At 42.8% G+C, this 26987-nt stretch overlaps 2 protein-coding genes across 2 annotated transcripts in view; one reads left to right on the top strand and one right to left on the bottom strand.

The window, feature by feature from the left end:
* Positions 1-3578, top strand: part of LOC127582918 (proto-oncogene Wnt-3) — a 55490-nt gene extending 51912 nt beyond the window's left edge. Inside the window, exon 4 of the mRNA XM_052038571.1 lies at positions 1101-3578. Coding sequence (XP_051894531.1) covers positions 1101-1580 — 480 coding nt within the window. The 3' untranslated portion in view covers positions 1581-3578. The remainder of the gene's footprint in view (positions 1-1100) is intronic.
* A 16476-nt stretch (positions 3579-20054) lies between these two features.
* The window catches only part of LOC127582931 (vesicle-fusing ATPase), a 220155-nt gene continuing 213222 nt past the window's right edge, over positions 20055-26987 (bottom strand). The window contains exons 20-21 of the mRNA XM_052038589.1: positions 22635-22690; positions 20055-22388 (exon numbers count right to left, since the gene is read on the bottom strand). Coding sequence (XP_051894549.1) covers positions 22358-22388; positions 22635-22690 — 87 coding nt within the window. The 3' untranslated portion in view covers positions 20055-22357. The remainder of the gene's footprint in view (positions 22389-22634; positions 22691-26987) is intronic.

The following is a 26987-nucleotide window of genomic DNA, read 5'->3' as shown; positions in this document are numbered from 1 at the left end:
CTTACTGCAGTTGAGTGAAATTTAGCAGCAAGTGGCTGGACTGCCGTACGAAGTGATATCTTACGTGGTGAGGAATAACTGTCTTTCCACTTTTTCCTTTGTTTTCATTGTACTCCCTATCATTGTGCATGAAGTTTCAGTGTTGCAGGTTACTGTTCAACAGGGGGTTATTCATAACTCTCCTGTGATCCTTTACCAAAAAGATGGGTCTCGTTATGATGCAAAACTTTCATTGAATCATATCATTCAGTAAGCCCTAAGCAAAGTGAAGCAAACAAAGTAGTGAATGCATCTCTACAGGGAAAGGGTAGTGCAAGTTCAGAACTCTCAATCATTAATGCTAATGATTAATTTTAAATCTGAACAGAGATTTTGTTAAACAAGGTATTAAGAGATGTGGAGTTAGGTCACAGGGCTTTCTCTGTTCCTAAATTCTAAGCTAGAATGAAGTATAGCATTCATTCTTTGGGATGTTTCTGGCTTATTGTCGTGGTTATTTCAGAAACTAATGAATGATTAAAGATGTCACAAATCCTTTATGGGTTAGGTTTGAGGATCTGGGTGTAGCTGAAGTGCGAAATGGGCATTTAACACCAATGGCTTGATGCTAATAGAATATGTATAAAATTAGATAAGGGAGGCTAGATTATAGGCTGGGCAGTCATAGGACAAAGATGTCTCCATTTTAAAGTAAAAACCCCATGCTTAATTTTATTTAATTAATTGATCTTGTATTAACATTCAGAGTTGAGTAACCAAATTTACTTCAATTTGACATGTCGTCTCTGTTAGGGCCACTGCTCTGACACACTGCAGTGCCACCACTGGCAGGAGGATGCAAACACACTGGTGAAGTTTACATAGGAAGGATCCATTATAGAACTAGACAAAGGAATCCACCATGACAAAATTTCTGCAATAGCATAAAAAAATCAACAAGTAGAGTTTCATGGACAGCTAAACGTGCAATACTCATAGAATATCACATATAAATTGATTTGATTCTCACAAGAAAGGTAGAGATATGGTAGAAAGGTGATGGTAATGCTGTTCTGTTCCGAAGAGTGTTTGCTAACTGTGTTACTTAATTATTGTTGCAGTCAATCCTGGATCACATGCACCTGAAATGCAAGTGCCATGGTTTATCCGGGAGTTGTGAGGTGAAGACCTGCTGGTGGGCCCAGCCGGATTTCCGGGTGATCGGGGATTACCTGAAGGACAAATACGACAGTGCATCTGAGATGGTGGTGGAGAAGCACAGAGAGTCCCGGGGCTGGGTGGAAACCCTTCGTGCCAAGTACGAGCTCTTTAAACCCCCGACCGAGAGAGACCTTGTCTATTATGAAAACTCGCCAAACTTTTGCGAGCCAAACCCTGAAACTGGCTCTTTTGGGACCAGGGACAGGATCTGCAACGTCACTTCTCATGGCATCGATGGCTGCGACTTGCTGTGCTGTGGCCGTGGACACAACACTAGGACGGAGAAACGCAAGGAGAAGTGTCACTGCATATTCCACTGGTGCTGTTATGTCAGTTGCCAGGAGTGTGTTCGTGTTTATGATGTACATACATGCAAATAACAGGACACACAACCACCACATGTCAATAACAAACTCTTTCTCTCTCTCTCTCACATGTGCGCATGCGTGCGCGCATGCGCGCACACACACACACACACACACACACACACACACACACACACACACACACACACACACACACACACACACACACAATTAGGTGAAACAGTCTGGAACCATTCAGCCACTGTTGGGCAAAGCAAGATATGTGACCTTTGGTTTGCACGTACATTGCCAAAATGTATTCTGTGGAATGTAGTCTTTCATTGATCAAATGTTTTATTTTATCCACATACCAGGAGGTCATAACCTAAAATTTATTACAGTGGTTGAGGAAAGAAGTAAAATTTCCACTGAGCCCCATTGGTACAATAATCTTATCTTGTTACCTTTCCTACTCCCACCTCCACAGAAGGCTCTTACACTCGAGCAGCTGCTAATACAATGTAACTTTGAGGACTTTCCCATAGTTTTGGTAATTATGGGTTAGCTTAGCTTGTCCCAATCAAAACGACAACTTGCTTAGAAATTATAACAGATAATGAATGACTGGAAGAAGTAACCAGCACTGGTTATAACTTGGATGGATCTCAGGTTAGATTAGGTGCCTTTGTTTTTTCCCATCCTAGAAGTGACAAATACAAAGCCAATTTCAGGGTGATCTTCTCTGGGATTAGGATTGTTATCAACACAGAGGTGAAGGGATGGGAGGAGGAATGAGGGTGCTGTTCTTGGGAAAAACTCATTGCTCAAGTGAACTGAGTCAGCACGCAGAGCTCTGAGGGTGCAGTAAAGATAAACAGAAGTAAATTCGGGAAATGCAGTTGGGAAGTTCTGAAGACCTTGGCTATAAGGGTTATAATAGACATTGGCCTTTGCAATTCTGCAGCAATGACCTATTTGGAAAAGTCCCCCAAGGCTTTCTTGTGAAATTACTTTTGAATAGTTAATGAAATATCCACCTGACCAGAATGGGAAGCATTTAAATTCCTAGTTCTAAAGCTGGTCCCAATGAGGACGTCTTTAAATCAGTCTCATTTTAGTTTTGTTTTGTTCAGGCCCAATTTTTATGTGTTTCTGAATTTAATTTCTGTCGCCTTGACAGGAAAGACTACAACCTCCAGAATCCATTGCACAAGTCTGTATCCCACAGGGCTGGAGATACAAGCTGTGGTATTAATATTGTAATAACAGCTTCATCTTCCAGCAGTACATTTATTATATCCTCAACTCGAAAGATATCAGACAAGATCCCGGTTGCAAAACTTCCTAGTTCTTTAGGATGGTGACTGTATCACGTACTATACATGAATTTAAGTATTAATACTGCTTGTACTTCACACCTACCAGTCGCACCTTTATCAAATGATTGAAAGTTGAGATTTGAATGGATTTATTAATCAGCTGATGCAGACATGCCTTCCTCTTCCAGGGACCTTGCATCCACCAACACTGAAGAGCAATTCTACTTACATACAAATGTGCCTTCTTTCTGTGAAAGAAAAAAAAATGATGGATAAGATAAAGAAGCAAGGCAGGAATTCATTGTTGAGCCCCATGGATAGCTTTCCTGAATGAGCAAGTAGTTACTTCAAGCAAATGGGCGTTGACATCCTATGCTCGAAAAATAACCAACAGTCTGCAACATTTATCGTAGCATTTTTCTACCTTGTAGCCTGGAATTACTAGCTCCAAGTTGAACCTGTATTGCAAGTTGCTATATCCAAAGTTTTGTACAAATTAGATGTTTGACCCTTTGATTTTATATTCTTAAAGCCTATGTTTTTATAATTATTTATTGCACAATGTGTATATATATGACTCAACTGAGATTATATATTTGCAGAAAGTGTCTTATCTGCTGTTTCTAGTTTATAAACTTGCCATGGTGGCTTGAAGGCAGTGTGAGCTACATTTACTATCATGCTTCACAGTGCAGGATCCAGAGTGAGTTCTATGGAAGCGGATGTTAAATGTATAATCTCTCCTGTCACTCAGTGTACATATCCTTCTCTTAGTATTAGAAATAGCAACAAACAAAGAAATAAAATTTATTCATGTAGTGTACACTGTTGTGCTGTTCTTTTTTTACCTGGAAACACAAACTCATTGATTGTGATTAAAAATAATTTTATTGCATAAGTCTGCCCCATTGGACTGACAGAATTTAACTCCCATCCTGGTTCAGGTCATCTGCAACTGGTTGTCCTTGTTGAAGTTGCTGGTGTTCACATGTGGGAGAGGCAGTGAATGTTCGCTGGTCGTTTAACCGATGAGCCTAATCCTGTTCATATCCACTGTCCCCGCACAAATGTCAATCGAGAGCAACAAGTCTGGCAGGAACTGGGTGACGTAACTAGTTGCTCACTTCCACTTTTAACAACATAAACTGGGGTTTTAAGATGCAGTCAATGTCCAGCAACAATTGTGGGATTACACCACTGCATTTACATCTTCTGACCTGGATTCACTTGACTGAGCAGCATCAAAACTGACTGCAGGCTGCTTAAACACCTTCCAGAGTTCACAGAGCTCAGACTTACAGGGAACAGGCTTTGCAGCATTCAGTAGCAGAGATGCTCATTCAATGGTACCTCAGTACCACTGGCAAAACTCACTTGCTGGCAACGTCAGTATGGCCATGACTCAGGACAGGTTGGGGACTTTGGAGAAGGAGGCGACAACGTGTCTGATGTGAAGACCCAACTCCCAGAGTTTTCAGAGACACCACATTCTACCCAGAGGGCTGTAATGAAAGAAGTACTTGCAGGCTCAGGCTTCCTAAGGCCAGTGTTATTGGGATATGTGAAATGCTGTAGAAAGACCTTCAGCCACACTCTTGTGCTCGGGTGGTTCTCTCCATGGAAGTCAAGGTCACATTGGCTCTCAACTTCCTCTCCACAGGATCACTGGAAGCACTGTTACATCGTCACAAATTGTGCTCACCGCAGCAAGAGCGAGGTCATCCAGCCATTGTATTAGTGGGCAGATGCTTTCATTTCCTTTGATTTCATTGAAGAACAGATGATAATAGGATTCACAGCATTGCTGACTTCCTACAAGTGCAGATAGCCATTGGCTGATCTCTTGTTTCTGTAAGGGCTCCCCATAACAACCCGGCCCTTTCCTCCACAGAAAACATTTTCACTCCTTCAGGAGAACACGAGAGGAGCAGGAGTAGGATACCTGGCCCTTCAATCCTGCCTGCCATTCAACATGATCAGGCCTCAGCTCCTCCTCATGGGCCTTGGCCCCATAGCCCTCAGTTCCTGGACTCCCTCAACGTTCAGCAATAAACAATCTGCTGGAGAAACTCAGCGGGTCGAGCAGCATCTGTGGGACGAAAGGAATTGTTGATGTTTCGGGTCAAAACCCTGCATCAGGACTTTCTTGTACACAGGGTTTTCCTGATACAGGATTTCAACCCAAAAAGTAGATAATTCCTTCCCCCCCCACAGATGCTGCTCGACCCACTGAGTTCCTCCAGCAGATAGTTTGTTGCGCCAGATTCCAGCATCTGCAGTCTCCTGTGTCCCCCTCAACGTTTGGTTGTTTGTGGATCATTTCAAGGCTTTGCTGCTAGTAAATGCCAGCTTCCCAGGAAAGCCACCAATTACTCCTTCATCCTCAGAGAAGACAAACTGCCATCTGGGAAGGGATGGATCCCGGGACACAAAGGTCACCCTCCACTTCCCTGAGTCCTCAAAACAATTCCCAGTCCTCTTACAGCTGCTGATCGCCACTGCAGTGAGATAAGATAAGATATCTTTATTAGTCACATGTACATCAAAACACACAGTGAAATACATATTTTTGCGTAGAGTGTTCTGGGGGCGGCCTGCAAGTGTCGCCATGTTTTCAGAGCCAACATAGCATGCCCACAACTTCCTAACCCATACATCTTTGGAATGTGGGAGCACCCGGAGGAAACCCACGCAGACACAGGGAGAACATACAAACTCCTTACAGACAGCGGCTGGAACTGAACCCGGGTCGCTGGCACTGTAATAGCGTTACATTACTGTGCCACACAAGCGACAGAACTGCTGTGGAAAATGTGATTGGTCTCCTGAAGGTGAGATCACGGTGCCTGAAGCAGTTAGGGGATGTGCTGCTGTACACGCCCAGCAAGTGTGGAGCCTTTATCCTCATGGACTGCCTGCAGTGTCCTGCTGCACAACCTCGCAGTCCACACACGAGGAGGAGCAGCGGGGACCTTGGAGCCCAAAGAACATGATGCGTAGGCAGAAGACCAGCAGCAGTGGGACAAACAGAAGGATGGGGAAGGCTTACTGGAGGAAATCCCAGCAGAATACCAATAGCTTCATCTCTCCACATAGCAGGGGAGGGAGGCATTGACCGCATGGACCATAAGGGACTCCGTGACAGAGACTCTTTTCATAAAGCTACTGAATCATAGTCTCCAATCCAGACAGAGAGACCCTCTCTGCACTCTAATCCTTCACACCAACAATAATCAGCCAAGAGCCCAGATATCGCATAATAATCCCTCACCTCCTCTTCTATAGGACCACCTGCACTGATTGTAACACATCAATGAATGAATCCCTAATCCATTCACCAGAGTTGCTTGGTAGAACAGTCTCCTGTGGCGTGCGACGCACCCTGATGTATCGTGTGAGGACATGAAATCTCTTTCTGCATTGCTGAAATGAGTGAGCATTCTCACAGCTGGAGCCACCTCTTGCCAGGCTCTTCCAATGGTGGTCTAGCAGTTGTCCTGGCCGCTGGTACACAGGATCTCTCTCCCTTCTCTCACTGGTGAGAATACCAGGTCTTTTCACCAAATCCAGGGGTCATTCCCTCTGTCCTGCAGCTCTTGCTTCTCTAGTGGTAGCCCAGTGCTTGACGGGGGACTGTGCCTTTAAGGCTTTATAAGGCATTGGTCAGACCACATTTTGAGTACTGTAAGCAGTTTTGAGTCCCATATCTAAGGAAGGATGTGCTGGCACTGGTGAGTGTCCAGAAGAGGTTTCTGAGAATGATCCAGGGGATGAAAGGGTTAACACACTAGGATCCTTTGATGGCTCTGGGCCTGTACTCACTGGAGTTTAGAAAGATGAGGGGGGATCTCATTGAAGCCTACCAAATACCAAAGGCCTGGATAGAGTGAACATGGAGAGGATGTTTCCAGTAGTGGGAGAGTCTAGAACCAGAGGGCACAGCCTCAGAATAGAAGGACGTCCCTTTAGAACAGAGATAAGGAGGAATTTCTTTAGCCAGAGGGTGGTGAATCTGTGGAATTCATTGCCACAGAAGGCTGTGGAGGCCAAGTCATTGGGTATATTTAAAGCAGAAATTGATATGTTCTTGATTAGTAAGGGTGACAAAGGTTACAGGGAGAAGGCAGGAGAATGGAGTTGAGAGGGAAAAATAAATCAGCCATAAGGGAACAGCCGAGCAGACTCGATGGGCCAAATGGCCTAATTCTGCTCCTATGTCTTATGGTCTTATCACAAGAGCAGAGAGGTAATATTCTAGCTCTACAGAACTCTGGTTAGACCACACTTGGAGCACTGTGTTCACTTCAGGTCACCTCATTATAGGAAGGATGTGGAAGCTTTCCAGAGAGTGCAGAGGAGATTTACCAGGATGCTGTGTGGATTAGAGAACATGTCCTATGAGGAAAGGTTGAGCGAGGTATGGCTTTTCTCTTTGGAGCGACGGAGGATGAGAGGTGACTTGATAGAGGTGTATAAGATTATGAGAGGGATAGTGGACAGCCAGCACCTTTTTCCTGAGGCAACAACGGCCAATCATTTAAGGTGAGTGGAGGAAGGTTTAGAGATGTCAGAGGTAAGCTTTTTTAACACAGAGAGTGGTGGGTGCCTGGAACGCACTGCTAGGGGTGGTGGTAGAGGCTGATACAACTTAAAGACTCTTGGATAGGCACATGGATGTGGGAAAAATGGAAGGTTATGGGCTGTGCAGGAGGGAAGAGTTAGATTGATCATGGGGTAGGTTTATACAGGTCGGCACAACAACGTGGGCCGAAGGGCCTGTACTGTGCTGTACTGTTCTACGTTCTAATGGGTGACAGCCTTTTTAGCTGGATTCACTGTAGACTGTTAAGGCTGGTTTCAGCTGAGTCTGGTCCTATTGGGAACCCCATTTTAATGCAACATCCAGAAATCCTGACATTCTTAATAGTTAAGCAAGTAGTGTGGGAATGGAATCACAGTCTGCTGGGGGTGGGGGGGGGGGGGTGGTGGCTGTTGGTTTTATTCCCCTAGGGGACACTAGGGAAACAATCAGATTTTGATAATAAAGTATCAGCTTCTATAGTGACCACTTGGATCAACAATAATTGAAGTATCTGTTGGGAAAGTTCAGCCAACTGTTTAGGCCACCTCACTCTCCTGAACTGGGAGTTCAGTTTTTTTTAAAAAGGATTTTGTAAATTGGGAAAAAATCTGGAGGCATTCTCTCTGTGGGCATTAAGTTCCAGTGGTTGAATCCCTTCATCCTTTGGGTGGAAACCTATCCTCGGATACCAAAGGAGCCCGCAACAAAAGCTGCGTCATTAGATGTTGCTCAGACTTGGAGCCAACAGACACCGATGCACACCATCCCCATCCTCCCTCCTCCTCGCGCCCCCTCCTCCCCTTCTCCTTCACCCCCTCTGCCCCCAGTCTCTTCTTCAGGAGGCACTCTCTGTTCTTAAGAGACAAACTGTCTCTCACTACTTCAGGTAAGGTTTCTCTCTCACACTTGGTGCAACTTAAACTCGCGTGTGCTGGGATCAGCTCCAGTAACACAGGTCAGTTCCGCATCGGATGATGCGTTACTCATTCAGAAAGCGTTGTCAGGTCAACTGGCCGTGGACCTTCTGCCTATTGATACCAGGTTTACAATAAGAATCACCCACAATGGAATTTAAAATAATTCATCATGGAATGCCTTCTGGTCAGAAGCTTAGGCTAAATATAACTTACTACAACCAAAGTATTTGTGTACTTGGTTCTGATCCCAGGAGCAGAACCAGCTGTGGTCCCCCCTCGGCAGAATGAGCAGCTTTAAGTTGTGTGGTTAGGAACACTATTTACATAAACCACGAAGTGAACTGCGTTGGACAGATAAATCCATGACTCATTTATCATGAACTGCCCTGCTCAGTTTAGAAATTTATACGTGTATATTTACATAAACACAATGCTGCACTCCAACAGCTCTTGCATCTCATGTTTATGGCTGCCTGATGAATTTTTCAACCACTCATGGTTTGTATTTATCTCCAGAGATTTCTAAAGATGATGCTTTACTCATCTTCTTTTAGTCTGAGCGTTCTAAAATTAACGGCTTTATTCAAAAGATTTCTGATTCATCGATCTGTTATGTGCAAGGTTACATTTCTTACATAAAATCCTGATTTTTGTTCTCTCTCTTCGCTCGGGGGAAAAAAAATTGTCCATGCTGTGGGTCACTACAAACGTCCCCTCACATTGTTGGTGCTTGTCAGGGTCTAACCATTTGGAGGTCATATTGTTTTATCTCCAGCATTCAATCTCATCTCACTATAAGAACCCATCATAATACTACAAATGAACTAGAGACCTGCTTTATATTTTCAAACTGCAAAGGAGGAGGACTTTCGGCCCACTGAGTCAGTGCTAGCTCTCAGAGCATTCCCATCAGACTTAGTCCTTCACTCATTTCCCTATCCTTCTCAAATGCCCATCATCTGCTCCCTGATTTCCCCGCCACCCACCTAAACTAGGGACAATTCTGAGCAGGCAATTAACCTAACGGCAAGTTCTTGGGATGGGGAGGAATCCAAAGCCACAGGGAGAATGAGCAAACTTCACACTGACAGCATCGGAGGTTGGAATTGAACCTGGGTTATCGCAGCAGTGTGATATTTGACATTGGAGAAATGGATGTTCTGAATCCTGGATCCCACTTTGATCTTGTGCTAACGATTCAACTTAAGCTGCTATTGTATTTCCTCCTTAGCAGAGAGGCATTGCTTAAATAATGCAACAATCTCCCATGGGAGTGGGGACCACCCTGTGATGCTCTGCCGCAACCAAGTCTCACGCTACAACGAACACATGCCAAGTTGTGCAGAATGATGTAGGGGGCAGAGACTGGCGAATGCGTTCTGATGTAATTTATATAAAAGCTTGAGCACAGTGAAGGGAGGAGAATGACTGATGGAGTTTTCAATTATTCTGAGTATATAGGGTAGCAGATGCTGTATGCAAAACATCATTCCAAAGACGTACAGGTTAGGAAGTTGTGGGCGTGCTATGTTGGTGCCAGAATTGTGGCGATACTTGCGGGCTGCCCCCAGAACACTCTACGCAAAAGATGCATTTCACTGTGTTTCGAATGTACATGTGACTAATAAAGATATCTTACCGTATCTTTAACTGCTGGTCTGAATTATTAGTTGTATGCTTGGTGCCAGGAAGATGTCAGACACACTAAAGTGAACTGCACACAGAAGTGATTTCACCCAAGAACAATCGCCAACACAACCTAACCCAGAAAAAGAAATGCTTTTGTGTAATTTGCACATGAAAAACAAGCACTGAAGAATCGGGTTTCTGGGCTTTATTCTTTAACTAGGATCCTAACAAACATATAAATAGAACATAGAACAGCACAGCCTTTGGCCCACGACGTTGTGCCGAAGTAATTAAACCAGCAATCAAATGCCCAACTAAACCAATCCCTTCTGCCTACACAATGTCCACATCCTTCCACTCTCTGCACATTGATGCACCCATCCAAGGGCTTCCCAAGCCCTTCCGTTGCATCTGTCTCCTCCACCACCCCTGGCAGCGCACTCCAGGCACCCACCACTCTCTGTGCAAACACTTGCCCCACACATCTCCTTTAAACTTACCCCCCTTTCACCATATACCTGGTCATTCAACTCTTTTTTCTTTCTGGGAGCTTGTGGTGTGCAAGTTGACACTTCTCCTTCTTTAGGACTCAGAGCACACTACAAAAGTACCCAACTTATCATTCTCAAGGCAGCAGGCTGTGATGAGTGGAGGACCACAGGGAACAATGCCTGGGCCCTGGCTTTTCACAAGCTATATTTAAGAATTTGGCTGAGGGGACTAAATGTCATATTTCCAAGTTAGCCAATGATCCTAAACTTGGTGCGATTGTAAGTGCAGAAGAGGATGGAAAGAAGCCTCCATGGGATAGGGGCAGGCTGAGTGGGCGAGAGTGGAATATAATGGGGATAAATCTGAGTGCACATCATAGAAAGGCAGAGCATTTTTTAAATGGTGAGAAATTGGGTAGCTTTGGTATCCACAGAGACCTGGAAGTGCCTGTACACAAGCTGATAAAGGCCAATAAGTAAGCACAGCAAGCAATTCAATCAGTAAAATAGCAGATCAGCTTTTATCACAAGAGGATATGAATTCTGGAGTAAGGAAGCCTTATTGCTATGTATACTTCCCTGGTGAGATTGCAGCTGGAATATTTGCATAATTTTGGACTCCTCGCGGAATAAAGGATGGACTTGCCATGGCAGGAATGCAGTGGGGAATCATTAGACTGGTTCCAGGGATGATGAGTTTGCCATGTAAGGAGAAATGGAGTAGACAAGGACTTGATTCTCTTGAATTCAGAAGAATGAGGGATCTCATTGAAACACATGAATATTTTTCAAGAGTTTTTTTCAAACCAGACGTAGGGAGCATACTTCCCCTGGCTGAGAAGTCCAGGACCAGTGGACAGCGTTTCAGGACAAGGGGTTTAGGACTTGGATGAGGAGAAATTTCTTCATCCAAAGGGAGGGTGAACCTTTGGAATTCTCTGCTTTGGGGCGGCTATGGAAATTCAGTTGTTGCGTTCATCCAAAACACAGATGAATGGAATTCTGAGCATTAAATTAGGAGTTATGGGCATAGTGCAGGAAAACGATGTTGAGGTAGGTCAGCCATGATCGCGATGAAATGGCAGAGCCAGCTCTCCTTCTCCTGCTCCCATTTCTTGCCCTTACCTTGTCACCTGGTGGTAAAGCCTTGGGCCAGTCTCCTGAGAACGTGCAAGGTCTTGTATAAATGTATTTTGTCTTCTTTTCTGTCTGATTTCAACTTCTGCTTACATTGGCCACACCCTCAGATCCATTCCCCTTAGAACATAGAACAGGTCCTTTGGCCCATGATATTCTGCCAAACTAATTAAACTAGTAATTAAAAGCTGATCTAAACTAGTCTCTTCTGCCTGCACATCCATTCTCTGCATATTCTTGTGCCTATCTAAGAGCCTTTTAAACACCTCTGTTATATTTGCCTCCAGCACCACTCTGTGCAAAAAACTTGCCCTGCACATCTCTGAACTTATCCCCTCTCACTTTAAATGCATGTCTTCTAGCATTAGACATTTCAACCTTGGGAAAAAGATACCTTCCCTGCAACCACAAGTCCAAGAGAGGTTCACTTGAACAGATGAGGTATGCGGCGGACTTAACCATTTACCATCAGATCTGGTTGCACCACACAACATCTTGTTGGGCCTTGCTCTAATCACCATCCTTCGGGAACACAAAGTAATCAAGGCCTGTTTCCTCGGTGGCAAACCATCAAACCATCTTTGTAAATGCTGTCTTCTCCAACCTCACCAACAAAGTGCAAGAAGCACATAGACGTCCTCGTCACTAAAGTTGAGACCATTTCCTCTGCTTAACCCATTCCTTTACCTTGTCCACTGAGCCAAGCTTCCTTTAAGATGCCATCTGCCGTGGCCCTGACTTCGTGTCTCTGTAGCGTTTCTCCTTTTCCACCTCTCCTCCCTCACCTTGACCACGAAACCCACCTCCTACTCCTTCAATCAACTCCCTCTAAACCACTGCCCACCCCATCTGGTTTCCATAGTAGCTGATGTTATCAATGGATCTCTCCCTTCCCCCTCGAATCCACCCCAAATAAAAATCCTCACCCCCTCTGTTCTCATAAACCACCTTCCCATTCCCAAACTTCCTGAAGACACTGCTAGCAGTGCTGAGTTATGGACATCTTTCCTCAAATTCCCAATTTCAACAACACCCCCCTCCTCCGACCACCACCCCTTGCACAGAACACTGCCCTAACATCAGTGTGTATGATTACAACAAATTAAACCAAGAAGGGAGAGAAAGGAGGATTATTCTCCAGCCTTTGACATACCGATCCACACAATCGTCTCTCATCTGTCCTCTGTGTTCCCTTCAGGTGGGATTTCTTGTCCTGCTCTATTCTCATGTCTTCAGTTGTATCCAGAAAATCTTTTCTTCCCATTCAAGCAATGAAACCTTTAGTGTCCTCAAAGGATCTATATTTGGCCCCCCCTCCTGTTCTTCATCTATCCACCATCACACATTGACATTATCTAAAGTTCAGTGATAAGCCCATTTATACTGATGGAACCCAGCTCTATCTCATCACTGTTATGTACTGTTCTCTCTAGTAGTTGTTCTTTCAGCAATAACATACCCCTTGTTACATTCTACAGGTTCTTGGCAAGTTACGGTATCAGATTATTTCTAAACTACTCACAGTCCTCCACCTTGGCAACACTCACCTGGGTGCTTATAATTACTGTAGTATCAAGAGACACCACGAAGTGGTGGGGCATTGAAATCTGACAATTAGAACAATTTATGCCAATAGCAGGCAGCCATTTTGTCCATTGTGCCCGAGCTGGTTGACAAAGAGCAACCCAACCTGATGCCAGCTTCCGGCACCAGGGGTTCACTTCCCTATCGGTCACAGCCCTTCAGCATTGCTTTAATGCATCGAAGGTTCCTGTCTCTACCAACCTTTCATACCATCCCTACGAATTGATTCCAAGCACTTGCCCACCACCGAAGTTGGACTAGCAGGCCTGTAATTACGTAGTTTATCATTTTCTCCCTTTTTAAACAATACATTGTGTGTGTGGAGTTTGCCTGTTCTCCCTGTGACATTATGGGTTTCTTCTAGATACTTCAGTTGTCTCCCACTTCCCAAAGACATCCAGGTCAGCAGGTAAATAGCCCTCTGTAAGTTGCCAATAGTGTTAGGTGAGTGTTAGAATGCAAGGAGGAATTACTGGGAGAATAAAATGGGATTAATCCAAGTGGGTGCTCAACAGTCAGCATGCAGTTGATAGGCCTGTTTCTGTGCCGTACAAATCAGTGACAATTAGCAGTCGTCTAATTCTCTGGCATCATGCACATCACCAAGAGTAACTGAAAAGTGATGAACAAAGCCTCTTCAATTTCATCTCTTACATCCTGTATTTCCACTTGTTTAAGTGTGTTCTGATTTCAACTTTCAATACAACAGAGCCAACATTCCAGAACTCCAGGAAACCCAGACAAATGTACAAGCATTGGGGTTGCTGCAATCTAAACTACTTTCTAGCATGAACTGGTGTGCTTTTTACATAACATTTCAACCTGTTTCCATTCCAACAACATATATTCACATCTAGTGCAGCACAAAATTCATGAGATGTTTTGGTTGGTGGAGAGTTCTCCCAGAACTTGTCTCTGACTAGTGTTTACTGGGGCCTGGTCAAGCTGCTGTGTTCTTGCCCTGCAGCAGAGGTTGCAGTACATCTGTTAGTTCATCATCAGCTTCAGTCTCCCAAGCTCCTTCCACAGCCTCCCTCAGATGATGCCTAACCCAGTGCCCCCACTGCTATCAGAATTTTGAACCAATCACCTCTTTCACATCGATGAAAAACACGATGATGCTGGAGGAACTCAGCAGGCCAGGCAGCATCCGTGGAGAAAAGCAGGCGGTCAATGTTTTGGGCCAGGACCCTTCTTCAGGAACCATCCACAGACGCTGCCTGGCCTGCTGAGTTCCTTCAGCATCATTGTGTTTTTCATCTCGATTCCAGCATCTGCAGTCCTTTATTTCTCGAATATTATCTCTTTCACATCCCCTTCCCGGTGGTGCTGCCATGTTCTCGGACGTTAAATTCAACCTCCCTCAGTTATTCTGTTATTGCCACTTCTGCATTTCTTTTTACACTACTTCAGACTGCACTACAATCTTTGCACCATTCTGCTCTTTTGCCTTTATCATTTGATTTATTCTTACTATGTGTACTTTTTACTCTGTGAGATTCATGCGAGCAAGGAATTTCATTGCACCCTGACAACAAACAATCTGAATCTGGTACCTTACAGTCTTCTTCCCATAGGATCTGGGTTGTGACAACTGTCTGATCTCTGTAGCCTTCTGCCATCTTTCTTGTTGGTGTTTCTGGTTGGATTCTCACCCCCTGTCACCCGAATTAAGGTGGTAACATCTCCCTTAACTGCCCCCTTGCGGAAGGAAGCTTGCTTTTCATTCTCTCTCTCAGCCTCAAATTCCAGTTGGAATTCTAGGCTTCAATACCTGTTGGGCAGTTGGCAGAATCTCGATCCCTTGGGATGAAGACTAATGAAGGTACCATAGGAAGGTAATTGCTCTGAGGAGGAATGGAGAAGGGTTCTGGGAGCCTAGTTCAGTGGCCACTGGGTTGGGCTGGAAGTGGACCCTGGTGTCCACACCATTCAGTGCTTCTCTTGCTGTTCTCTGATGCACCATTCTTGTGCAGTATTCTCTGCTGTTCCTTTGGATTATGAGCGACAATGATGTATGAATGAATATCCACAGCTACAAATTTTGCAAACCCACCTGCAGCAAATTCTGTTAGAACCTTGAATGGAATACTGCCTCTGGTTAACTGAGCTTTCAGTCTCTGAAGATGTGTCTGAGTCAAAGTCGCCAATTTCCAGGATGTTGGAAGAATAATTAGCTGCCACCAGGTGGTTTTGACCAAGCTGGTCAACAAAGAGCTACCCAACCTAATCCCAGCTTCCAGCAGTAGGTTCATTTCTCTGCAGGTCACAGCCCTGCAGCATTGCTTAAACATCTTGAGGGTTCCAGCTGTAAGGAGGTCTGGTCCTGCCCTTACTCAAGGTCTATCCAGCACATGTTGAATCCTGGGCATCTTTAGTTGCCTGGTCTCCACAGGTCTGCAGTATGCACACATCACATTTCCTGGTGAAGTCTTTCACTACTGTGGTCATTCCTGGGCAGTACAGAGGGTCAAAAGCTCTCCTCAAACAGCTGCCTTCTCCAGATGCAGTGAGCAAGTGTTCTAGCATTTCTCTCTTCTGGATTTGGAACCATCATTCATTCTGGTAAACAATCCCTCAGAAGCACTGAGCTCATCTTGCATATAGAAGTACACGGCAAGACTGTGGGTGAAATCTTACTGCTTCTCTGGCCACTCGATCACTACACCTGCATACAATTCTTGCAGCAGCTTCTTCAATGGCTTTGCCATAGGGAGATCCTTCAGTGTATTCCCCTGCTCCAGTTCTGTGCGTCTTTGAACTTTCCTTCCTGCAAGACGATATGAACAACTATAGAGTTGTACACCTCTATAGTAGTACAACCATAGAGCTATTCACCATGTACATCCTACTGCCTGAACAGTAGACAGTAACCACTAACGTCGTTTCTTGGAGCTTCCTTCTAGTCTGAGGATTCTTCACTTGCAGGGGCTTGTGATCAGCCTGTAATGTGCACGACTCCCATGTGTACTGGTGGAACCTGTCAAATCCAAATGTCACGCTCAACATCTCTCTTCCAATTTGATCTTAGTGTGCTTCAGCGGCTCTCAGACCTCAACTTGTGTACGCTAACTGGCTGGCCATCTCGTGGGATTGGCTGCTCCTTGGCCTTTTTCTGAGATGTCTGTTTGATGCATCAGCTCTTTTTGATCATTGAAGCAGTACAGCACTGGCTCTGCTGTAACCATCCCATTGAGTTGTTGGGCTGCTTGCTCCAGGATGTCCTTCCAACATCATGCAATGTTGCTCCTTCTCAGGTCTCCTCTCCTCACTCAGATGGGGCAGGAGTTTGCTTCAGTAGTTGATAAACCTTGTGAAATGTTGGACCCCACTGACATCAGTCCAACTTAGTATTTCCATCACAGCCTCCACCAGATCTGGTTGCAGTCCTTCTGCGTTGACCACATGGCTCACAATGGAAACTGCAGATTGCACTACACTGCACCTTTCTGCTTCTGTTCAGTAAGTGCTCTCATCTTTCTGTTGTGGTCAATTGCTACCCCTACAATGGCTTATCCTTCTCCAATAACTGGATCATCATCCAATATGGTTTTCTCATCAGCAAGTCCTTCATACACTGGATCCAGTCTTCACTGAAACTTTTTGAATATGGTTCTAAACCCAAACAGGTCTTCTGTCCTGGTATCTCCCAAAAGGGATTTGGAAACTCATTAGAAATAAACTCTCTTTGCCATGGCCAACCTACCGACTTCCATTCAGTGCATCCAGCAGACTGAAAATGTTTGTTCTGCTCAAATCTGACAGTATCTTCCATCGCCTTCAGTGCCTTATTCAGATCATGTGAATCCAATCAGATCCACGGCTTATCTACACACACCAAGCTTGATGCCCAAGGGCTACCAGGGATGATCCCCGCTTCCAGCAGTCCAAGCTCAGTGCTCAGTTTCTCTTTGACAGCAGCTGGAACACGTCTTGGAGCAGTATCAATTGTTTGCCCTCATCCAGCTCCACATGGTATATTCCCTCTAAGCTTTCCAGTTCCTTCAAACATCGGCAAATTTATCCAGCAGCTGCTTCTGCACTCTCATCTGGTTCCTAGTGTGTGGTGATCAGTTCCTTCAGCTGGGCTGCATGATACTGAAGATTAGCACACAGTTCTACTGAGGTACAACAAATTTGACGTTGTACTTCTTCCTATTCTTTGGATTTTGAGTCGCAGCTTGCGTTTGCCAGGTGATGCTCCTGTCATTATTGTCTTTAAGTTTCCTTGCAACCTTAGGAACGATAAAATATGTTGCACTACTTTCCACCTCTCTTCCTTAGATCCATCATAGCAGAGAGCTGTACTGAGTACTTGACCGCCCCTCGTTCCATTGCCTCTCCATCTGCATTCAGACTTTGATCTTAAACCTCATATGTGCCACCACTATCACTTCTTATTTGCACCTCCATAAATACACCCGACTCCATTCCTGTTTCAGCTCATCTGCTCATGAAAACCTCTCCCACAGCTTTGTTAGCTCCAAGCTCTTTTCTATTGCACTCGTGGTAAGACTCCTACCTTCCATGCTCTCTAAACCTGAGCTCATGACAACTCTGATCTGCATCTTAACCTGCATCGTCTTTTTCACCAAGGGCCCAAGTGCTCACTGACTTTAGTTAAATAACACACTCAATTTAAAAATCTCTTACATGGCCTCTCCTTCCTGATTGTCAGTCCCCTCCAACCTTTTGAAATACCTGCAATCCTCCAATTCTGACCTCTTATGCATCCTCCATTTTAATCACTCCACCAATGGCTACCAATCTGTAGCAGTCGAGTCCCAGATTCTGGAATTGCTTCCCTAAACCATTCCATCGTTTTTCTCTCTCTTCTCCTTTGAGAAGCCTGTTAGAAGTTAACACTGACCAAGCTTCAATTAATCAACACTAATATCTCTGCAGTTTAGAGCCAAATATTATTGATAACATTCTTGTTAGATGCCTATGAACATTTTACTATATCAAAGATGCATTGTCAATCTAAATTGTTATTTTAACATTTTCTACACCTGTCAAGTAGGTCTGGCTTGAATGTCACCCCAAAGTTATAAAGTGTTTTCCCAAGTGAACTTCTATTGACTCTGAACTATTTTGTGGCTCACTATAGCCTTCTACTCAGTGGCAGACTTCTGCACAAGGTCTATGTTGCATGTTTGAAAGAGTAAATTAAAATACGACATTGGAATCAAACGTTATCAAGTTTAGGATTTGCACTGATTCGGTTATATGTAACTAAAATGCCAACTTTCGGAAAAAGATTGGCTTTAAAAAGCAGGCCTTATTTGGACACAGATTTTCCAGCCTCATTACATTACGACTGAATATTTTCTGAAATATTTGCCACTGGCAATAACAACAGATCAACTGCACAAGTGGAACAGAATAGCACCTGCATGCCCTGCAGCCTTTTGTTTTGGCAATTAATTTGATTTGCTCTCCCCCCCACCCCCCTTTGTAGAATTTCCTTCAACACTTGGCTTCCCTAGTCATGCCAGTACTGTTGAGAGGCAACTAGTAGCAGGTACCAGTATTTGCTGCCATTTTCATAGCTCCTTTCACAATGAAACACAAACTGAATGTACAAAGTGTTGTAAAGTAAGTGCAGGGACATATGCAGCTTAAATGGTAGCCTTTCTGTGGCATCAATGTACCACACACAGCTATTCGATTAATGACCAGTTACTTTCAAGAGAAATGAAGACATTGATGGAATACTCTTAAAATTAGAATTTCCCATTGTACAACTCATTAAAGTTTCTAACTTTTGCATGATTTTAAGTGAATCATTTTGTCGATGATGCACAGACCCACACAAAAGTACGGTTTGCCCTAGCATACAGCTTTGTTTGGGAGATCTGTGAAGAATGCACAGTAGTAAGCAAAGTCAATTCTAGTCTCTCAAACCCCTCTCTTTGGCATTAGACCAAGTCACCCTTCTTCAGCAACAAGTTGTTGTCTCTTGAAATCTATTTCTGTTCCTTATGTTAGCGGTTTGCATTGATGATGCATCCTCAGTCATAACAGTCACCATATAGTGCGCAGGCTCTTTGACCCAATGAGACCAGACTGACGATCAGGAAACCATTTACACCGATCCTGCACCAACTCTTTGTACTATGACTTTTGTTAAGTTTATTATCTACCACAGAAATATATAGTATTCACTAAACTATTCCTTCCACTGTTAAGGTTCTTTGGCCTAACCTTTCACACTCTTGAAAATGTCAGTCAGACCATTTCAGTCTCTTTCCTTTTGTGGCCAAGACTTTAATCCCTATCTCCATTTGTAAACTCTGAATGACCTTCCAACTTCCACAGGTGAATGGAGTAAAATCAACCAACATTCATTCAAATAAATGCAAGTTCCATCACTTTTGGCACTTACACTTTCTGATAAACAATAGCTTAGCCAGTCTTTGTTCTTTTTGTGCCAGCTCTCCCAAAGAGCACAATTTTGACCTGGGTTAAAACATCAGATTGCCAATAGATTTCAGGACATCTAAACATCAACATCCCGTGTGAAGAACTGGGGCCCAACTTCACTCTAATTGTTAGATTGGCCCGTAATCTTAGACTTCCCAACCTGAGGAATAGGGCAGACAGACAAATAAACTCTATATCTTGTGGAGCTGGCTAAGGAATTGTTCAGGGCAAGTTGGTTAATATAATACCTTCAGTCAAATCACTCCCTAATCTTCCAAATTTCAAACTACAATCCTAGTTTATGTAATCTCTCTTTAAATGATTCTAACCTTTGGAGTTCAGATACTATTTTGGTTAATCCACACTGGCCAACAGATCCTTCACCATGTTTGGAACTCAGAACTCTATTATGGGTTTTTGTTCATGTCTTTGGTAACACTTCAAACAGAAGGTACCCAACTAAGTCAGTCATCTGAATCTTTATTGCATCACAGCTGCATTCAACTCTACATGTATTAAACAGCTTTGAATAACAGCACATTTTCACTGTAAAAAGATTTACATCACAGTAGAACAGAATTCATTACAACTTGGGACATTCGATGAGCATAGATCCATGAAGACATCTGGGCACCATCATCAAATGATGTCCATTCTTAGGCCCATTAATTTACACAAATATTTCACCTCAACAATGGAGAGCTATCACAGAAAAGCTTTGTTTTTTATAATCCTTGTTTTTTTCTTAAATACTTACATATTGTAAACAGCACAGAAATAAATACAGTCAAGAAGGTAAGCTGCATTTTCCCAAACAAGACGTCAAAACATTTATCAGTAGACATCTGCATTCTAGGTTTCAGTTTGAAGATTTCCATAGCTGGCTTCTGAAACTTGCAAAATGGACAAGAATTTCAATTGGTTAAAAACGCAGAATGCTGGGAAATGCTATAAAAGTGTCCTGGCCCAATCATTCCTAGTGGATTTTGCTCACAATGTATTACGGTGACTCAACTACAGCCATTGTTACACATTATAATTTGAGCAAGTTAATTAACGAATGTAAAATCCGCAGCATTACAAAATGACAGGGCCCTGGTTATGGGATATAGAGCAAGGATAAGGTGAGAAGACACCCAGCTACTTCACCAGCCTCCAGCATTCCAGAAGCATCATTCACCAAATACTGGATCATGATTATTCTTCACAGCAACATTTGCATCAGGTCATCATTGGTGATTGAAACTAACGGCCACACAAGTAGATGATCATTTGAACAGCCTGATACTACTGCGACATTCCAAAGTGCTTGGATGCAGATGGAAGTACAGACCAAGCCTGGCTGGACACCAGTCTTACAGTGCCATCAGACTGATCAGGCAATTCATTTTAATAGGAGCAATGCTTGCTTATTGCACTCAATCAAGATGGATGCACTCAAGATCTCCATTATTCTTTTTGTTTTGAAAGGAGTTCATTTTGTGTGTGTGTATATATATATATATGAGAAAGGTTAGCAAAAATGTTTCTAGGACCTAAAAATAAATGTAATGATTACCTAAATCAAGCAATGAGCCCTCTTTCCAACACATGGCCTCCACAATCCACAGGGAACCAGAAATATAATAGTTTTGATCAGCTTATTCCCAGAGTTTCAACAGTTTGAGTCCCATCAGTTGCGATCTCCCTTACCCACCTAGCCTGGAGCTGTACGTGGCTGATAAATGAGAGATTCACTTCTCGGGATTGAGAACTGCTCTGAATTTAATTCACAACAGCTGCAGGATGAGGAAGAGAGCAGAGCAACAGAGAAGGGTCAGGTGCATAAAACATTTCACAGTTGGCCCCAAACAGAATGAAGTCACAATCTATTGCAACCGCACAAGCAGGACTACAACAAAATTGTGTATGCAATAAAAGTACAGATCTATATTTGAACATTTAAATCTTGTCAAAAATAACACTTTGATTTATATTCTATATAACGAAGACTAGGCTCCATCAATCTGTGGACATTATGTTTGCAATATTTAAATCAAGAAGGTACTAGAATTTTGGGAAGGGAAAATGGGGGTTCATTAGATTTCCAATCAATATTCCAGGCAGTTTAAGAACACACAAAGATAAAAGACTGATACCAGCTCTGGAATTTCAGTTGCAGAAAACTCAAACTTCTGACCAGAATTTAACATAAATGTTATCCGAAGTAAATTCACACTAAGAATCAAGTGAAGTGCTGAGACAAGGATGCACAACTGCAGCCAAGTCCTACTTGTGGGAATAAAATTCCATGCAAATCCCTAACGTGAAATTTTCCTCTTTTCCCAATCCCGATAAAGCGACATATTGTTGTCATCCACGTATAGAACCAATCCAACGTATCACAAATTCTCCAAACCAGTGTTACTAGCTCATCTTTCTACCTTTCCTACTGTGTCAATCAGTTCATAAGTGCACAATTTAACAAAATGACATTCACTTTGAAAGCTCTAAGGTTTGAACTGTAGTGAAGAGGGACACTGATCTGCATAGCAACAAGTGAAAATATCTTTAAAAATGCCTGGTGTATTTCCAGTACTAAAATCAACAAAACCAAGAATGCTGATGTCTATGTTGTATATATTTTAATTTAAGACATGTAAGAGAAGTTTCTTTGCAAGGAGCATGCAAAATGCTAAGGGTCTTAGATTGGAGATTCCTTTCTTCTCAGTTGGTGCTTCTTCGTTGGATGTGATTCACAGTGTTGACCAGATAGTCTTTCCTGTTTTTATTCCCAATGATCCCGGCGATGAGGATCACTGTAAGATACAACCAAGAGAAATTGTACTGAGAAATAATCGCAGGGAGGGAGTAGATTCAAGTTATCATGCAATTCATAAGCTGCTGGTTAATTCTGAATCAATTATTTCAATACTTTCTTGAGCAGTTTCCAACTTTGCATTCTCAACACATCCAAAGCTTCTACTGCCTACAATGCACAGAAGTTAGTATAAAAATGGGATGATGGAGATGGGGTGAGGCTGCAAAAAAATAACGAAACCAACCTTCCTTCTTCTTTTAGGAGTGACAGAAACTTGTTAACACGGTGCTCAGGTTCCATCTGAAACATAACCAAGATTGATATGATGTTACAAACCAGCATAATCAGTGGATGTGGTCAAGCTAAAGAAAAATGAGAGCCTACATTTAAAAAAAAGCCCCAATCACATCTCAGAGTGATTTATAGAGTATTTTTGATGTACACTCATTGTTGTGTGTTAATAATAGTGCAGTCCTGCAATTGGCAACTCATCTCATGGTCAAATAACACAAGGCTTTGAGCAGTTTAACTCAGCCACAGACAATTCCCAGGAAAGGATGGAACTGATGCCAGGAGAATGAAGTTTGTGACACCGACAAAGGACAAAGTTTGTATCTACAAACAATCTGCTGGAAGAAGTCAGTTTAGAATTAATAAAGATGACACCATCACAAAGCTGAAAGCACAGACCACACTGGTTAAGAGCTGTTCGTAGCCAGAACAGATTCTTTTGCTTTATTTCTACTGGGCACCTTTCAGCAAGTAGCAATCTGGAGTGGGAACATGGCCCATGTGTGCAAGTTTGTTCCCTTGCTTGTCGATGAGATTTTCACTCTTTTAATCTCTTGTAGTTGCATGAGACACATAAATACATACAATGATTACATTTGAAATGAGTTTGCAGTCAGGGTCATAGTGATGGGAATCACGAAATGTGACATGATGGGTATCTAAAGCTATATTTCTCACCAAGGTTATGAGCCAAATGATTTCCCTATATTTTATTCTGTGACTGTGATGGATCAGGAAACTTTCACAATTAATCCCAGTTTGTGATGATTATATTCATGAATGAGGCTTGTAAGGAAAGGGTGCCACAGTGGTGCAGCCAGTAGATCTGCCTCAACTACTGCGATCCATGTTCAATACTGACTTCTGCTGCTGTCTGCGTGGAGTTTGTACATTATCCCTGTGACCACATGGTTTTCCCCTCGGTGCTCCAGTTTCCTCCCACATCCCAGAGACTTGTGGGTTGGGAGGCTAATTAGCCATTATAAGTTGTCCCTACATGTAGGTGTGCATGGTGACAGTGGTAGAACCTGTGAGGAGCTGATGGGAACGTGGAGGGGAGTAAAATGGGATTAGCACGAATGGATGCTTGATGGAGTTGATGCAGACTTATGCTGAAGACCTGCGTCTGTGCTGTGTGACTCTATGACTACGGAAGAGCTTACTCACGTCCCCATCCCAGAGAGCTACTCCGCAACACCCGCTGAAAGGTGCGCCAGTGGAAAGATGGCAAAAGAAACTGGTCTCAACCACTTTGGTCTTTGTTTTCAGACTAACAGACAAAATAACAAAGCGGCAACTGATGCCAAAGCGAACAGTGCCCCACTAACCCATCATTACCTGGAAGGAATAATAACGCAGGTTGGAAGGGCACAAAATTCAAGGAGAAAGATACATGGATATCACCTGGTCCCAATGTTTATTACAGCACTTCCAAGCTACTAGCTATTAAAATGGCCAGCAATCCTGGTAGCAGTAGATAAGTGTCAGAAACCACATGACTTTAGATATGGCCATCACCAGTGAGCAGAACTTAAAACCTTAAACCTGTGATGGGTGAAATGCAAAACATCATGTTGATCAAGGCTTGAATATGCCTGATTTGAATGAATTACTTGACAGTAGTGTTTCTCAATCAAGTTCAATTTGCTCAAGAGTTAGCACTTGGCTGTCATGAGGTCAGAATAGGAGGGAGAGCAACGAATGATGTACAACTCTGCTTAAAGTTTCAATCCTTCATCTCAACATATCACCCAGCATCATCTCTGCCAAAAATCAATGTGGTTGTTGTTTTCTACTTAATAGGAAACTTTGTTCATCACTGTCAATGCAGGCACTATTGCAACTGCTACTGTAGCAACCACAAGAGTTTAAAGTGTGAACTTCTGATAATAGGGAAAATGCTGAAAATTTATTATTAATGAAGTGAAAACAGGGCACTTAGAAACAAGTAATAAGATTGGGAAGAATCAACATAGATTTACGGAAGGGAAATTATGTTTGATAAATCTTAGTTTCTTTGAGGTTATAATAAGCAGAACACATGGGAGGACCAGTGGATACGGTGTATCTGGACTTTGAGAAGGCCTTTGATAAAATGCTGCAGAAGAGGTCATTAGAGCACATGGGATTGAGGGTTAGATACAGGTGTGGACTGAAGACCAGTTAAGTGATGGAAAACAGACTGGGAATAAACTGGTCAGTTACAGGTGGGGAGGCTATGACAAGTATCAGTGCTGGGGTCCAAGCTGTTCACAATCAATGATTTGGATGTGTAAACCAAGTGCAGTCCAAAGACGTACAGGTTAGGAGCTGTGGGCATGCTGTGTCGGCACCAGAAGAGTGGCAACACTTGTGAGCTGCCCTCCCGAACACATTCTCAGTAACGCAAAAAGATGTTTCACTGTGTTTCGATGTACATGTGACTAATAAATATCTAAAATATCTATATTCAAGTCAGCTGATAATATAAAGCTGGGTGGCAGTGTGTAGTGTGGAGGAATGTAGAGACACTTCTCAGAGATTTAGACAAGTCAAGTGAATGAGCAAAGACTTGGCCTGTGAATGATACCATGGAAAAGCAGGAGAACGCCCATTTTGGTAAAAAAAAAGGTTTTAAATGGTGAGAAATTAAATGGCGTTAGTATGCAGAATCACAAAGTTAATGTGCAGATGCAGCAAGCAATTAGGAAGGCAAATGGTATGCCAGACATACTACAATAGGATTTGAGATCAAGGTTAAAGGCACAACTCTATGTGACCTCGACAGGACTAAATGTGAAATATTAACGACAGGTCTGGTAACCCTACCCAGAGGAGGACATACTTGCGGAAGAGGGAGTACATTGAAGGTGCACCAGTCTGATTCCTGGAATGGTGGTTTGTTGTACAAGGACATATTAAGCAGGCTGGGCCTATACTCTTGAGTTTGGAAGAATGGAAGGTGATCTCGTTGAAACATACAAAATTCTTACAGGCCTTGAGCGGTCGATGCAGGGATAATGCTTTCCTGAATGGGTCACCTAGAGCCAGAAGTCTTCTCAAAATAAGGGATCAGCCATTCACAACTGGAATGAGAAGAAAGGTCTTCACCCAGATTTTTTGAATATCTAGGGAGTCAAGGGATGTGGGCAAAGTGCAGCAAAGTAACACTAAGGTAAAAGAAGCCATGATCTGATCAAATGGCAGAGCAGTGTGAGGGGCCAACACAAATGCAAAGGATTATGTTCTTCTAACTTAGGGAATAAGCTGCTGTGATTTTAATATTATATTTTGAGCTGTTGGTCTGATAACACACATCTCCCCACGTGCTTCTGGTGCTGAGTTTAGCTGGGGCAGTGCAACTGACAATACCAAAATCGACAAGATCAAGGAGGTCAATGTAATGAGGTACAGCAGAACATCCATTTTGCAAACCAATTAATTCATTCAGGATCATGGATATATTGTGAATAAGTTTAAAAAAAAATCAATTTGCCTGATTCAATAAAAAGCCAATCTTTTGGGCAAAATAAATTCTGGTGAATTTTCCTGTCAAATAGAAGCTTGATGACCAAGCTGTTCCTCACTGTAATCACCATTGGTTGTGGCAAAAGCACTTTTTTTTAAAAAAAAGTGAGATACTAAACCTATATTTGGCAGTCATGTGCCTCAAATGACTGTCTCTCTCTGGAAAAATGCAAACTATGGTTTGGTTCCTAAAATGAGCCATAACAAAATGCACACAAGAATTTTTTTTCAATTACACATTTTGTCCAACAAGCAACAACTTTGAATTAGGTATTTTTATACAAATTATATACACACCTTAATACATCATTTTTGCCCTGAATGCTTTAAAAACAAATTTTCAATCTTGTCTGTTCCAACAAGGCTCTGCAAAGGTGAACAGTACGGGAAACATTCCACAGCTATAACATCCAAACAACCTGCAATTATTGATATTTAAATATATTCTTCTACTTACTTTCATTAAATTATGATCATTTCTGCAGAAAAATAGATCTTGTAGACCCTAGCATTGTTATGCAAAGGGCTCACCACAGGATGTTTTGTTGTAAACAAAGTTTATTTAAAAGGATAAAGTCAAACACAATTTGTAAAAATTATAATTCAAATTCAATTAAAATTTGGAGTTCATGATTTACACCACCAGCATTGTACACTGCAGTTTAGTTTGTGAACTTCTTTCCAATGTGTGTTCCCTGAGAGTGGCAAATCTACAGTTTAGAGTTCCCTATACATCCAATTACAAAGAGCTAGACTAGGACTCTCTATGCAAACTTATACAGTGACACCCAATTTATGC

The sequence above is a fragment of the Pristis pectinata genome, chromosome 25, assembly GCF_009764475.1.
Source record: "Pristis pectinata isolate sPriPec2 chromosome 25, sPriPec2.1.pri, whole genome shotgun sequence".
In the NCBI taxonomy this organism is placed as follows: domain Eukaryota; kingdom Metazoa; phylum Chordata; class Chondrichthyes; order Rhinopristiformes; family Pristidae; genus Pristis; species Pristis pectinata.
This window is presented reverse-complemented; position numbering and strand designations above follow the sequence as displayed.